Genomic DNA, 12,655 nt, shown 5'->3' with positions numbered 1-12,655 from the left:
TGCAGGCGGTCACGTAAACAGATGATGTGTGTGTTTACTGATGTGAAGGAGCAGCGAACAGGAAAGATAAGCTACAATCAGCGGCTGTAAGGCCAAGAATGACATATTTCTGCCTCTGTAAGATATGACTGACAGACACACACGGTTACCATATGTATTCGTACTTTTTAAAATGCTGTCATTACAACCATGAATTGTTTGGATTTTATTTGATAGGCCAACACAAAATAGTTGATAATAGGTGGAAAGAAAATTATACCTGGATGGCTTGTTCAAAATGACTGATCCCCATGTCATATAATATATATTAGTCACATATATTATATGTGACTAATATAAACATATTTATTTGGGTCAAGAGCTGAAAGTCAATACATTAGCAGATTATGATAAGTTCCAGGCTGTGTGAGAGAAATCCCCAGCGATTTATAGTGTAAAATTACACTGGCCCCAGTAGACGAAGCAGTGAACTCAGGTCGCTCTGACAGGCTGTCTCCGCCTTCAAAATGTTTGCTTTTATTTTGAGAGGTGATATTGTCATCACTCCTTTTCCAGGCTGACCCACAAACTCGTGTTAATACGTCCACCCACATTTAGATCAGGAGTTTAACTAGGCCACACATGAGTCTGCTTTAATCGAAATTATTCCAATTTACTTCTGGCTATGCGTTTATTTGGTCCTGCTGGAAAGTGAACCCCAGTCTCAAGTCTCTTGCCGCCTCTAACGGGTTTTCCAATTTGTCCCCAGCTATCTTCCTATCAGCTTCTATGTTTCTGCCAGAGAAAAGCATTCCCGCAGCATGATGCTACCACCCTGTTCAGCATGGCTATGGCGATTTTAGAGTGTTGGGCAGTCCTCTTCATATCGGCCAAAAAGGTGAGTGTTCGTCTCATCTTTCTTCTTCCAACACGTGGAAGAAGAAACACCTTCTTCCACGTGTTGCTGTGTACGTGGATTGTAGCAATCTGTTATTCAAAGCTTGGGTTGGTGTTTTGTAACCTGACCCTGCCTTAGATTTCTCCACAGCTTCATCCCTGGCTGACCTGATGTCTTCATTTGACCTACATGATGCTTTTTACTCATTGATGTTCTGTAATAAACCTCTGAGGCCTTCACAGAACTGCTTGTGGAAGTAGGTGTGTGATGTCCATTTTGAGGTATCCAATTAAAGGGCTGAATACATATATATATACACCCACTAATGAGATTTTTAATCATAAAAAACATTAATAAAATCATGAATAATCTGTTTTAGTTCATGGTCATTTACTACTTTGTGTTTCTTTGAATCAGAAAATTTCGATAAAAGATGATAAAATCCAAACGTTAACTTTGCAAGCAAATCTGTAATCATTTTTAAAGGACCAGGCTTTCTTTCTGTTTTTAGGTTTTAAAATGATGAAAAATGTGAAACTTTTACAAAAAGAGGATGGATAAATTCAATGTGATGTTGATATTTGTTGAAAGTGTTGTAAAAAGATTAAAGTTCCCAAATTAATGTCGAGAAAATGACATGAAAAAAAAATATCACAGGTACTTTTAGTATAATTTTGTTCTGGAAATTCTATGCAATTATTTAACAAAAAATAGAATGAACACCTGTTAAAATACACATTTTTAATTATATGCTTATGTACATTAGGTTTTTGGTTCTTTAGCATTTTCAATCAAAGTTCTTGAGGGTCATTGTGAAAGGTCCAAAGACCCACTTGTAGTTCCAGATCGGAAGGTTGCAGACCCTCGGTGTAGATTTACATTCCCTTAATATTCTGTGTACATTGCAGTTTAGTGTGCATGTTTCTGACCAGTAGATCAATAGTTCAGTTCGGTTCATTAAAAGGTTAACAAAGTCGTCAAGTTCAGCCTCTAGACAACAAAATTGCTTATAAAAGCAATATAATATGGCAAATGACGCTTCCATATCAGTGGTGTGCGCATGGAAGATAAACAGGGATGTACTGTTCTAATTGAATAAAAGGCTCGATTATCAGAAGGATTTCACTTAACAGTTGTTGCATGAACTACAAACAGGGAAATCGTTTGATAATAACAAAGAACAGTCAGCATTTAATATATCAAAGTAAACACAGTAAAGGAGCTGACCGGGAATTGTTAAAGCGCTGCCTTCTGTCTCATAATGAACCCCACCGAAACCTCTGCATTGTTTTCTTTAAATAAAAGTGTGGCATGTTATCGTTTCATTTTGGAAATCAGAGCTTAGGCGAGTAATAAATGTTGCTGGGTGTAAAGCCTGAGAACTTCTGAGCGTTTGGAACTACACAAACTACCAACCTGCCCCTGAATTCCCAGCCACTTTAGTTGCCATGTGACAACAAATATGACCTGCCTTTACCCTCTAAATCAATTTGCAGGTCCATGCTGGACTTGTTATGAGACTAAGTCTGCAGTCTGATTGGGGAACTTTGGACTCCGCCCTGTCTGGAAGAGTCTGCTGGCCGTGATAACAGAGAGCCGGGCAGGCAAAGGGAAAGTTACTCACATTCCCGTAGTGTTGAGTAATTACTGTGGAGGCCGAGTGTGAGCTGAGATACGGGATTCCTCCTCTGCATAACTAGGTGGACAGAAGATGGATGTCCTGGCTATTTTTTCCCCCCTCCTAGCTCTGACTCCATCTTTTGCATTCATGAATTTGTGCTCACGGTCACACAAACGCAGTCATTCTGTTTCTATCCACTTAGAATAGACTTTCATTGTCTGAGTGTCTGGTTTTTATCCAGGTGGCTTTGGGAGGCCGAATCAATAGCTTTAATCAATTAGGAAAGCAGCAAGTGAGAAACTGCAAAAAAAAAAAAAAAAAAAAAAAAAAAAAAATTGAAAAATGAGCCAAATCTCAAATTCAAAGAACCGGGCTCCATTTATCACGCTTCGCTCATATTGATCCAAAAGAGGTGTGGAGAGAAGGATCTGATGGAATACATTCAATTTAAGAAAGGTGACTCCAGAAGCGTTGTGGCTGGATTTTCTCTGCTCTGACATTAATCGCATTGTTGTTGCGAAAGATGTCCTGTGTAGATATGTTTTGGGTTTGCAGTGGTAGAAGAGGAGAAAAACAGAAGGCAAGAGAGGTGAGCACTGCAGATTTTGCTCCAGTGTGCGCTCTTGTTATGCGGGAGGGTGCTGCAGTGCCACACTGACCTCCAATGGTCAGACACGGTAGTGACACTGAAGGGATAGCAGCAGGAGTGTGACACCTCTACTCTGTAATAGAACTAATTACTGAAAAATGTTCTCCTCCACAATAAATCAAGCCTTAAAGTTGAGCCAGTAAAGGCCTAGAACATTTTATGAGTCCCCTCCATCGCTCAGCAATCCCTCTAATTGACTTCCTTACAGAAGGGAACCTTTCCACATCTGACCTACAGCTTAAGCCACACATTAATACTCCCACTGGGGAAAGAGGCAGCAAAGTAGTGGTTTTTTGGGGGCCTTTATCATTTAGGTGCTCATGCAGCGCCAACCCCTACACAAAGGTCAGGTCTGCTTTGCTATTTTTTTCTTCAGATTTCTCTACCATTTAAACTCACCAGCTACTTTTTTGGGATACACCAAACTAGTACCAGATTGGATTCTGTTTGGCTTTTAGAGCTATCTTAATTCTTCATGGCATAGACATGAAAATGTCAGAAACCTTCCACTGAAGCATCAAGCTCATCGTCCTGCTCACGAAACCAGACTGAGATGATGCAGGCTGTATAACCTAACGCATTATTTTTGCAGGAAGTAGTCACCGGGAGATGGGTACAATACACTGGGAGGCTGTGAAGTTTGAATAACCTGATTTTTACTAAGGAACCAAGCATGTGCAAAGTGAAAGTCTGTGAAAGTTACGCCAATACGCCGCATCAACAAGCCTGACCTATTTGTACAAGGCTGGATACCGCAAGGCTGACCCTATCGTCTGACTCACTGGACCAGGCAAAAGTTTTCCTATTACATTTTGGAGACCAGCTGTAGCCTCAGTTTCCAATGTTTAGCTGACAAGAGTGGTAATATTCAATGTAATATTATTCTGCTAAAGCTCTTCTGGTTCAAGGTGTTTACCCACAGAAGGTATGCCACATGCCTTGGTTATAATGAGTGGTTGCGTAAGTTACTGCTGTCTTTCTATGATAAAGAAACTATTCTCCTCTGAACCCTTACATCATCATAGAATTTTCATCCACACAAGTAGTGGCAAATGGATTTTTTCTTCTTTTTTGGGACCATCTCTGCAAAGACGTTTTTGCATTCAAAAATCCCAGTAGCTCATCGGTTTCTGAAATACTCAGACCAGCATGTCTGGCACCAACAACCACACCATGTTTGAATCGTATCAGATCCCCTGTTCTCCTGCTCGGTTTGAACTTCACCGAATGTGGGCTTAAATGCATTGAGATACTGCTATGTAACTGCTGATACGGGGTCTGTGATTTTAAAAAAAAGCCTCCTGGTAAGTTAAGAAAAGTGGTCAGGGAGTGTATATTAGGAGTAAACATATTGAAGCACGAGCCTTCAGTATGTACGCATATTTAGAAAATCCACGTTGATTTTCTAAAATCCACGTGCGTGTTGGATTTTAGAAAGGACTCGAGTGAGCGAAAACTCAAAGCAGAAGTTTACTTAAAATCCATTAATCATATTAAATGTATTTAATTTATGACAACACCAGATTGTCCTTTTCCCGGCCACTATAGAAAAATAAATACCTAACTACTGGAAGAGCTTTAGAATTAATATTCAGTGTACAGTAGGATGTGCGCGCAGCGACCAGCTCCTGTGTGAACATGTCAGTTTGGAGGCAGATAAAAGTGGATTCAAAGTCTCACAGCCAGTCAAACCTCTCAGTCTGGAGGTCACTGGGATGCCGAACTTGGCTGACTGTCTTGGTTTTTGGGAAAACAGGTGTGCACTTCAGATTTATGCACTGAATAATTAAAGACACGCAACTGGATTCTTTCTGCCTGTCTCCACTCCTACTCAGGTTTTGTGGATTTTTTTTTCAGTTCAGATATAGTAAATTAAACGGATGTCCCGGAGGACGGGACTTGATGAGGCTCATCTTGAATTGATGAATTGCATGTGGAAGACAACGTTGTGGCTAGTTTAGATTGTGAGATTTACAGTTCACATGAATCCTACTGCTTGTGTTTTCTGATGCTGGGCCAGGGCAAGAGTGAGCACAATGTAGCCTGTCCCGGCGTGCTGAGTAAGCACTCGCTCCAGCTGTAGCAGACGGGAGGAGGGAGTCTGTATCTACTCCCTGCCCTCTTTATATTACCTGGTTTCTTCTTTTGTTTTGCAGAGCTAAGCACCAGGTGGTATTTTTAAATATACACACACTGCATGAATGTCGACGTGTAACTTAACATAGAATTAGCTAATGCTACGGTTGTGTCAATCATATGCATTTCTTGCTAGGATTGAAATGTAATCCATTGCTCTGTGTTGACAGTAGCTTATCCAGCATTTTAGACTTAATGGGGCCTCATCTTTAAATGCTTTAAAAGCCAAAGCAATAGTTTTAGAGTAAAAATTACTGTAAAAGGGAACAGGGCAGACTGAGTCATATTTTAACTTAAGAATTTCCCAAACAAGCCTTGGTTAAATTCTTTTCTAACTCTTAATAAGTAAACTTCTTTCCAGAAGCACTGGATGGTACAGAAAAGAAATGGAGATTATTCTGTCCTGCAATTCCCCTGCTGCAACGCTCGGACCACCAGTCACGATCTGGATCTTTTTATTGGACATGATGCTTCTACGACGTCTTCAAGCATCAATCAGGAGATTTTTAAATCTTGAGTGAAAACGTCACTATTTCATTGTGTCATGGATGTCAAAAGGAGGATGGTTGAAGGAAGTCATTGCTCTACAGATGGACAGAAAGTGCCGGGTTGACAAGTTTAAATGCTGATATGGAAGGAGAGAAGCCTGAACATTTGGTCTTCACAGAATTTATTAACCTTTCAGGGCCATTTGGATCTTCGTTATGCAACCATCTGAACAGCAGTGATGAGACATGCCCATATATGGACACTCCAGAAACATCATAAGAATAATAATAATATGGTAATGTTTTATTACTATATATATTTTTGCCACATAAATACTTAAGTACTTATTTTTGATTTAATGAAAAAAAAAAAAGACTTAAAATTAAGTGGGACTCAAAATATATGTACTGTCTTGTTCTTTACTGTGAATTATGATGATTATGTCACATACTTGATAAGGCCTTAAAATGCTAATGGATTATGCAGGTCCTGGATCCTTACTGAATTTTCCTCATCATTTAAGCTCTGAATCAGTCGTTTGTTACTGTGTATTCAGTTTTGTATTCCAAAGAAGCATGCTTACAATATTTTTTGCAGTCATGGATTTTTGTTGTTGTAATGAGATGCGTGTGTGCATTTTGCGGTTCATGGTGTTGGGTGCTGCGTGTCCCCAGCACAAACGCGTTATGTTTGTGGAGTGCATCTACAAAGGGGTGTGCCTCACTGCTGTTCACATGTTTAATATGAAGAAGATCCAAGAGGACATAAAAGTTAGCAAACGTTGTAAAGCTGAAGTGTGCAGGCGTCTCTCCTTCCATGTTAAAACAGCAACGTATGAAATAATCTAATAAACAGTTATTACAATCCTGCTTAATTACTGATTTCATGAATAGTGGTTAGTAAATAGTGAATACTGGATAAATGCTTATTTTGTTGATCCTCTAAAGATTAGACTTTAGGCATAGTAAGATTCTGCAGGTATGACAACCCAGAGTAAAAAAAATAAAAAATTTTATTTATGCTATTAAAGAAAAATCAAGCTAATTTTAACCATTGATAATTGCAGTGGGGAAACTATAAATCATTATTATAAAAAAATGTTATGACATTTCTGTTAGGATTCTGATGGACACCTTTGAATAAAGAGAAGACACGGGTAAGTTTGTTTGATAGTGTTCTTACTACGACCTATTTTATAAACTCATAACTGATTTATCAGCCAGCTTTTTTTTCAGTAAAATATAAAAACAAAAATTAAATTCTATGCAAACCATACACTGTGAAATTGTTTCTTTTAGGTCAGTGTCTACTAAATGCACAATTTTATTTATAGATTTTACAGATGTACAGGTCAGATGTAAGGCATGTAGAATAAACACCTGCTTTATTTAAGTTTTTCAGTAAACATGCTTATTGTGCCCGACATTTGCTGATTCTGTAGATCTGCTCTTTGAAGAGTAATGCAGGGAATTTAACAAGGTGATATTACTTGTTTTAATTGTAATTTTTATTTGCTCTTGCTGCAGAGCATCACCCTAACAACAGCAAGAAGCAACTTTAGTATCTGTACGCCGTGACTTTCCAACCAGCCAGCCTGGTTTCTTGCAAACAAGATAATTGACAGGAGTGAGTGGTAGTAAAAAAACGGTTTCTACATGTTTAACATTTGGAAATTTCATACTTGTCCTGACTTGAAGTTATAGATTCTTGTGGTACGTTTTAATAATACTCTGGAAATTTGAGAACAAACCATTTCTCTTCTTGGATTTTATTATCTCGGTGTTACAGAAATCCCAAAACATGATGCGGAAGCTAGCTTTTGATTCGCTAACGCGGTAAAAGGCCATTTCATTTCCTGTTTTTTTTTTTTTTTGTGGCATCTGAGCCAGCTTGGATCTACTCTGCCATAAGATCTGGATTTATTAAATTTATAATGGATTTTTCTACATTAACAGATTCCTTACAGCAGTTTGTGGTATGCGAATGCGTTTTTCTGAATGAACTCTGACAAAGGCAATTAAACTATGAACAATGTCACCTTGATACAAGAATCATGTATTCAAACCTTTATTTTTTATGATTTTTTTTTTTTTTTATTGGATGAAGAAGGAAATAAAGCCTTAAAACTTGAATTTTGTTCCATAGTTACCCAGACTGAAATTCCATACTGTGGAGCGATTCCTCTGTAAAGAGGTGAAAATACATTTTGGTTACTACTGAATTTTCTTTGGCAGCTCATCAAAAGACATTAAGCCTGAATGAATGGTATGATGGAAAATTGTTGTAATTTTCAAACTGTAACTTTTTAAATCCTTGGTATACTTCAATACCAGCAGCTAAGCAACAGCACTCCTCCAGCTTCCACACCATGAATGTTTTAGTTTTATGTTTTTAATAGCTAGAAATATTTCCAAACAGCCACATTTTTCTTATTTGTAAGAGAAAGAAAGGTGTAAGAGTCTATCAGCCATTTTGCCGGCAGTGCGCAACAAGATGAGGGAGTGTTACTCTATGCCACTGGGTACCAACCCCGATTCTCAAGAGCCGGCGGTCTCCTGCATGTTTCAGATTTATCTCAAGGTACAACAACCCTGAATCAAATGTTTGTTTCACTAATTCAGAATTAAAGCAGGGACACACCTACAAAATGATTTTTTTTTTCCGTTGACCCTTAATAAAGGGACTTCAAAGTGTTATTGGAAAATGTTTGATCGGTTTTAAGACCTTGGTATACATTGATACCAGCAACATGCTCATGCACGTTGTTTTTTGGCAATGCATAATGCATTTCCTGGTTGGGTTTTAACTCTCAGTTACAAAACATAATCACAATAAATAGCCATACTTTATTGCACACCTATGTTTATTGTGACTATGTATTGTCACTTTTTTTTTTCCTTTTACTGCATGTTGCCGCTCTTAGCTAGGTCTCTCGTAAAAGAGACATTTTGATCTCAATGTGACAAACCTGGTTAAAGGTTATTATTTTGGTGGTTAATGTGTTGTTTTTATCAAGTAAATCATTTGAGCTGACTTACTGCTGAAATGTGCTATGCATATAAACTTGATTTTTGTGTATCTTGAAGTGTAGCTGACTATTTCTTTCCCTGTTTTATTCTTTTAGTCACAATTTTTTAAGCAAATGAGTAGAAAAAAAGCCTATACAAGTTAAAATTAACAACTGAACCTGATCTTTATTTTTAAATAACTGCTAATATATGTGCAAATAAATGTAATTTTAGAAACTTAAGAATATTTACAACATATACCTAAATACATGAACCATGCTAGATATTATTTCTATTTAATAGAAGAGGTTTTAATTGTCTATTAAGTGTTGTGCAGGACATGAGATCAGCTTTAACTGGAAGATATGACAATAACAGGATTAACAAATCTGATGCACCTTCAACTTTTATTTAACATCACAACTCCTGTAGTAGACATTTGGTTTTAGAGGAACAGCAGACTATAGATTTCCGGGTATTATGCGTCAACAGAAAACCACTACAAGTATGAAATGAGGAGAGAAAAGAGGGTTAAAAACATGGCTACAGGAGGCCTGCATGCACAGGTGAGTGCTGTACAAGCTGTGCAGCTACCATTCAATCGACAGGTTAAGTCAGTTCTGTGCTGGTGGCGTTCTTTTCAGAGAGCCCTCTGAAACTGAGTTGCACACACAGTCTAGTGTATGTCACACAGAGGCGTTGGGTAGCATTGTGAACGACAAATCCATTCAAAAAGGCACAAAGCCATCATCAACAGTCACCCAGCGAAAGCTTAGGTAAACATACAGGCTGAGATAATCAGAAACTAAAATCTAAAAGTTCCACGGTTGCATCCAACAAAGTGTACTGTGGATGGATGGTATAGCAGCAACTTGAGATCATCAAATCGACTGAAGTCACACCATACAGAGTGTACGAGTCTGAAAAGCAGAGCAGTCTTATTTTTCCACTGGACCTGGGTCAGAAAACAGTGCTAAAGCATGTGTTTTAGACAGAAAGAGCAGGTTTATTTCAAACTAGAACAATATGCACCCGCACATCAGAATATCGCTCTGTTTATTTGCTTTTTTCTTCACACTACTGCGTGATTTATCTGATGTCAATGAATTATTTGAAACAAATTACAGACCGTTCTCAAATTTAGGAAGTAAAACAGATTTTTTTTTTTTTAAATTCAAAGTAAAAATCATTATTTTCCTCAAATAAAAGCGCTTCGATTTTAAGTAGGTAATTTCTTCTGCTAAGACACAGTAATCTTCATAAAACAACATAAAAGCATTTGTTTTAAAACTTTGCAGCATCCGTTTAACAGTGGAGGAGACAGATTGGGCGAGCAGCTGCTGTTTTCAAGTATCTCATATTCTGCAGTCAATCCATTGTTGAACAACCAGGATTTCCCACTGTCTTCCATAGGAAGGTCAAAGCTAAATTTCCCAATATACAAGTGAAACATTTTGGCAGGCAATTGAATAAAACTTACCAAGTTTATATAAGCTAAAAAAGGTGGTGTGGTTTTACAACTGAAAAAAAAAGAAGAAAAAAAAAAAAGGAATAAGGAAATAAAATACAAACAAAAACTATCAATAAATCACCTGATAAGCCGTCTATATTAAGTACACCGGTATTTGTCAGGGATAAAATCTTTTGTCGTTGCTTATCAGACAACAACTGGTGTGAGTCAATATTCGTCATGTCCCGTGCTGTGGTAGTAGTTTGCTGACATGAGTACAGAGAAGAAGAGACAACTTTACAAAATGATCTTTTACCTACTGAGTGATGATTATGTCCCCTCAGTGTCTGTGACAGTGTCTACCACTGGCTGACTGGGAGCGTCCTCCTGGGGCTCACTCTGTTCATTGTTTAGGTCCTTAGGAGACGACATTTTCTCCTGCCGCAGCTCCGGTTCGCTTTGAAGCTGCAAAGAATGACAGGCGGGGCTCGGAGTGGACTCAGGCTCAGGGGAGGACTCTGGTGTGAGCTCGGCCATACTGACACTGTGCTGACCCGGTCCGTTAAGCCACTGGGGTTCAGGAGTGGGGGCTCTCTCTAGCGCCCCTTTCTCATCCTCCTGTGGCTCCTCCTGCTTCTCTGCAGTGTGATGGCCATCTTGCTGGGGGTTGTTGGCGTGAGAGAAGCCCAGAGGTGAGTCATGGCGTGGCCCCTCGCCATGTGGGGAGGCGGTGGTCTCTGGGGTTGGTTCGGCAACGGGCTGAGGTGGTGATTTCATTTGTGGACAGGTGTCTGGATGGGATGGCTCAGACTGAGTGGGGGGTTCGGTTGATGTGCTCGGGGTCTGGCCGTCAGAAGAGCAGTGGGGTGATCCAGCAGAGGGGGGGGACTTCGCTTCAGGCGTTGCAGCAGGAACTTGGGCTTCCTCCTTCGTCTCAGAAACAGGTGGGGGGTTCAGTGATGGGGGTGGAGACCTAATCTGAAGCTGAGGGGGCGGCTGACTCAGGAGAGGAGGTTTGGCCTGACCATGAGACTGGAAAACTGATGGGACCTGGGGGTTTAACTTAAGAGGAGCAATGAGTTTCCCTTGATTAAGCGCCATGTTGGGATTAATGGGAGGAGTGGGAAGAAGCGGCGTAGGTAGTGGGAGGATAGGCGTCCAGCCTCCACGCTCTTTCTCCTTCTCATGGTCTCTGTCCCGGTCAGACTCCCTGGGGCGGTCTCGGCCTCGGTCCCTGTCCCGGTCTCTGTCGCGCTCCCGTTCCCGTTCTCTCTCGCGGTGGTGCCGGTTACCGTTCACGTCTCTCCTGAAGTCAAAATCTCGTTCATCTCGGTCTCTTTGCCTCTCCCATGGACGTCTTCGATCATCTAGATCTTTATGATGTTCACTGTTAAAGGGAGGTGTGGGTCCACCTCCTCTGTTCCAGGGCTGTGGCCCCCCAACAGGCCCAGCATTTACACCTGTTGGTCCCCCTGTAACGCCAGGTCGGTTATCAAAGCGGTTGGGGAAGTTTGGACCGGGTGGAGGCCGCTCATCCTGAAAACCTTTTGGACCACCTGGGGGCTGCGGTCCTCCTCGCATGCCGTCTCGCTCATCAAAGTCCCCTTTGCCTTGGTTCCAGCGGCTATCAGGAGTGAATCCTGCCAGAGCCTGCAGACGCCCCACTAAGCTGGACCTTGGTGGCTGAGTTCCAGGGGTCTGAAGCAACGGAGGTCTCCCTCCTCCTGGAACCCCGCTGCCACCTCCAAGAGGCTCCCTATGCTCTGGCGGAGGGGTCGGCAGGAGGCCTGTGCTGGCCTTTTCCATTGGAGGGAAGCGGTAGTCTTGATCTTTGCCCTCATCTCCTCCAGAGGACTCATCTTCTGTTTTAGAGACATTTTCGTTGGAGAGGTTGGGGGCTCTGTTGAATGGGTCCATCTGAGGGAAAGGCGCCCTGGGACGGGCATGAAGGGAATTGTCAAGGAGGTTGGCTGCTTGTTGAGGGGGTCCCTGCTGCATGAGGAGGGGGAAGCGGGCAGCTGCCCCAGGTTGAAGGAGGTTGGGTCGTACGTCTAGCGGCAACAAGCCGGGCATTCGTGGAGCACTCAGACCCGTCTGATGTAGTGGATGGGGTAGTGAAGCAGAGGGGTGCATTCCAAGGAGACCCATTCCGCTGCGGACTGCATTCTGCATGCCTGCGAACAAAAACAAGTTATAGTCTTCAGAGTCAAATACTAAAATCTTCAGATGAACTGATCAGACTTTTCCTGCACTCTTATGGCTTACTCTAAGGTGTGACCTTAACATTTTCTTTTCCTCAACTATTACATCAACACGAGTGGCTTTTAATACAAAAGCAAGAATCAAGGTATGTGTTGTTGGATGACACACTTCCCTGATTGAAAATGTTCTTATGCATTTAATTAAATCACATTTTTCAGAAATT

General features: G+C 40.8%; 1 protein-coding gene across 2 annotated transcripts in view; it reads right to left on the bottom strand.

Moving 5' to 3' along the window:
* The window catches only part of scaf8 (SR-related CTD-associated factor 8), a 74,411-nt gene that overhangs the window by 38,410 nt on the left and 23,346 nt on the right, over window positions 1-12,655 (bottom strand). The window contains exon 20 of one of the 2 annotated variants that reach the window (XM_088002762.1): window positions 10,547-12,404. In XM_088002762.1, coding sequence (XP_087858888.1) covers window positions 10,561-12,404 — 1,844 coding nt within the window. In that variant the 3' untranslated portion in view covers window positions 10,547-10,560. Of the gene's footprint in view, window positions 1-9,168; window positions 12,405-12,655 lie in introns of those variants that run through there. The other variant, XM_015008691.2, reaches the window with a different exon arrangement.

This window comes from Poecilia mexicana, unplaced genomic scaffold, assembly GCF_051168715.1.
Source record: "Poecilia mexicana isolate PSO_F unplaced genomic scaffold, ASM5116871v1 scaffold_22, whole genome shotgun sequence".
Taxonomy (NCBI): Eukaryota; Metazoa; Chordata; class Actinopteri; order Cyprinodontiformes; family Poeciliidae; genus Poecilia; species Poecilia mexicana.
The sequence above is the reverse complement of the archived record's forward strand: the minus strand, read 5'-3'. Positions and strand labels throughout refer to the sequence as shown.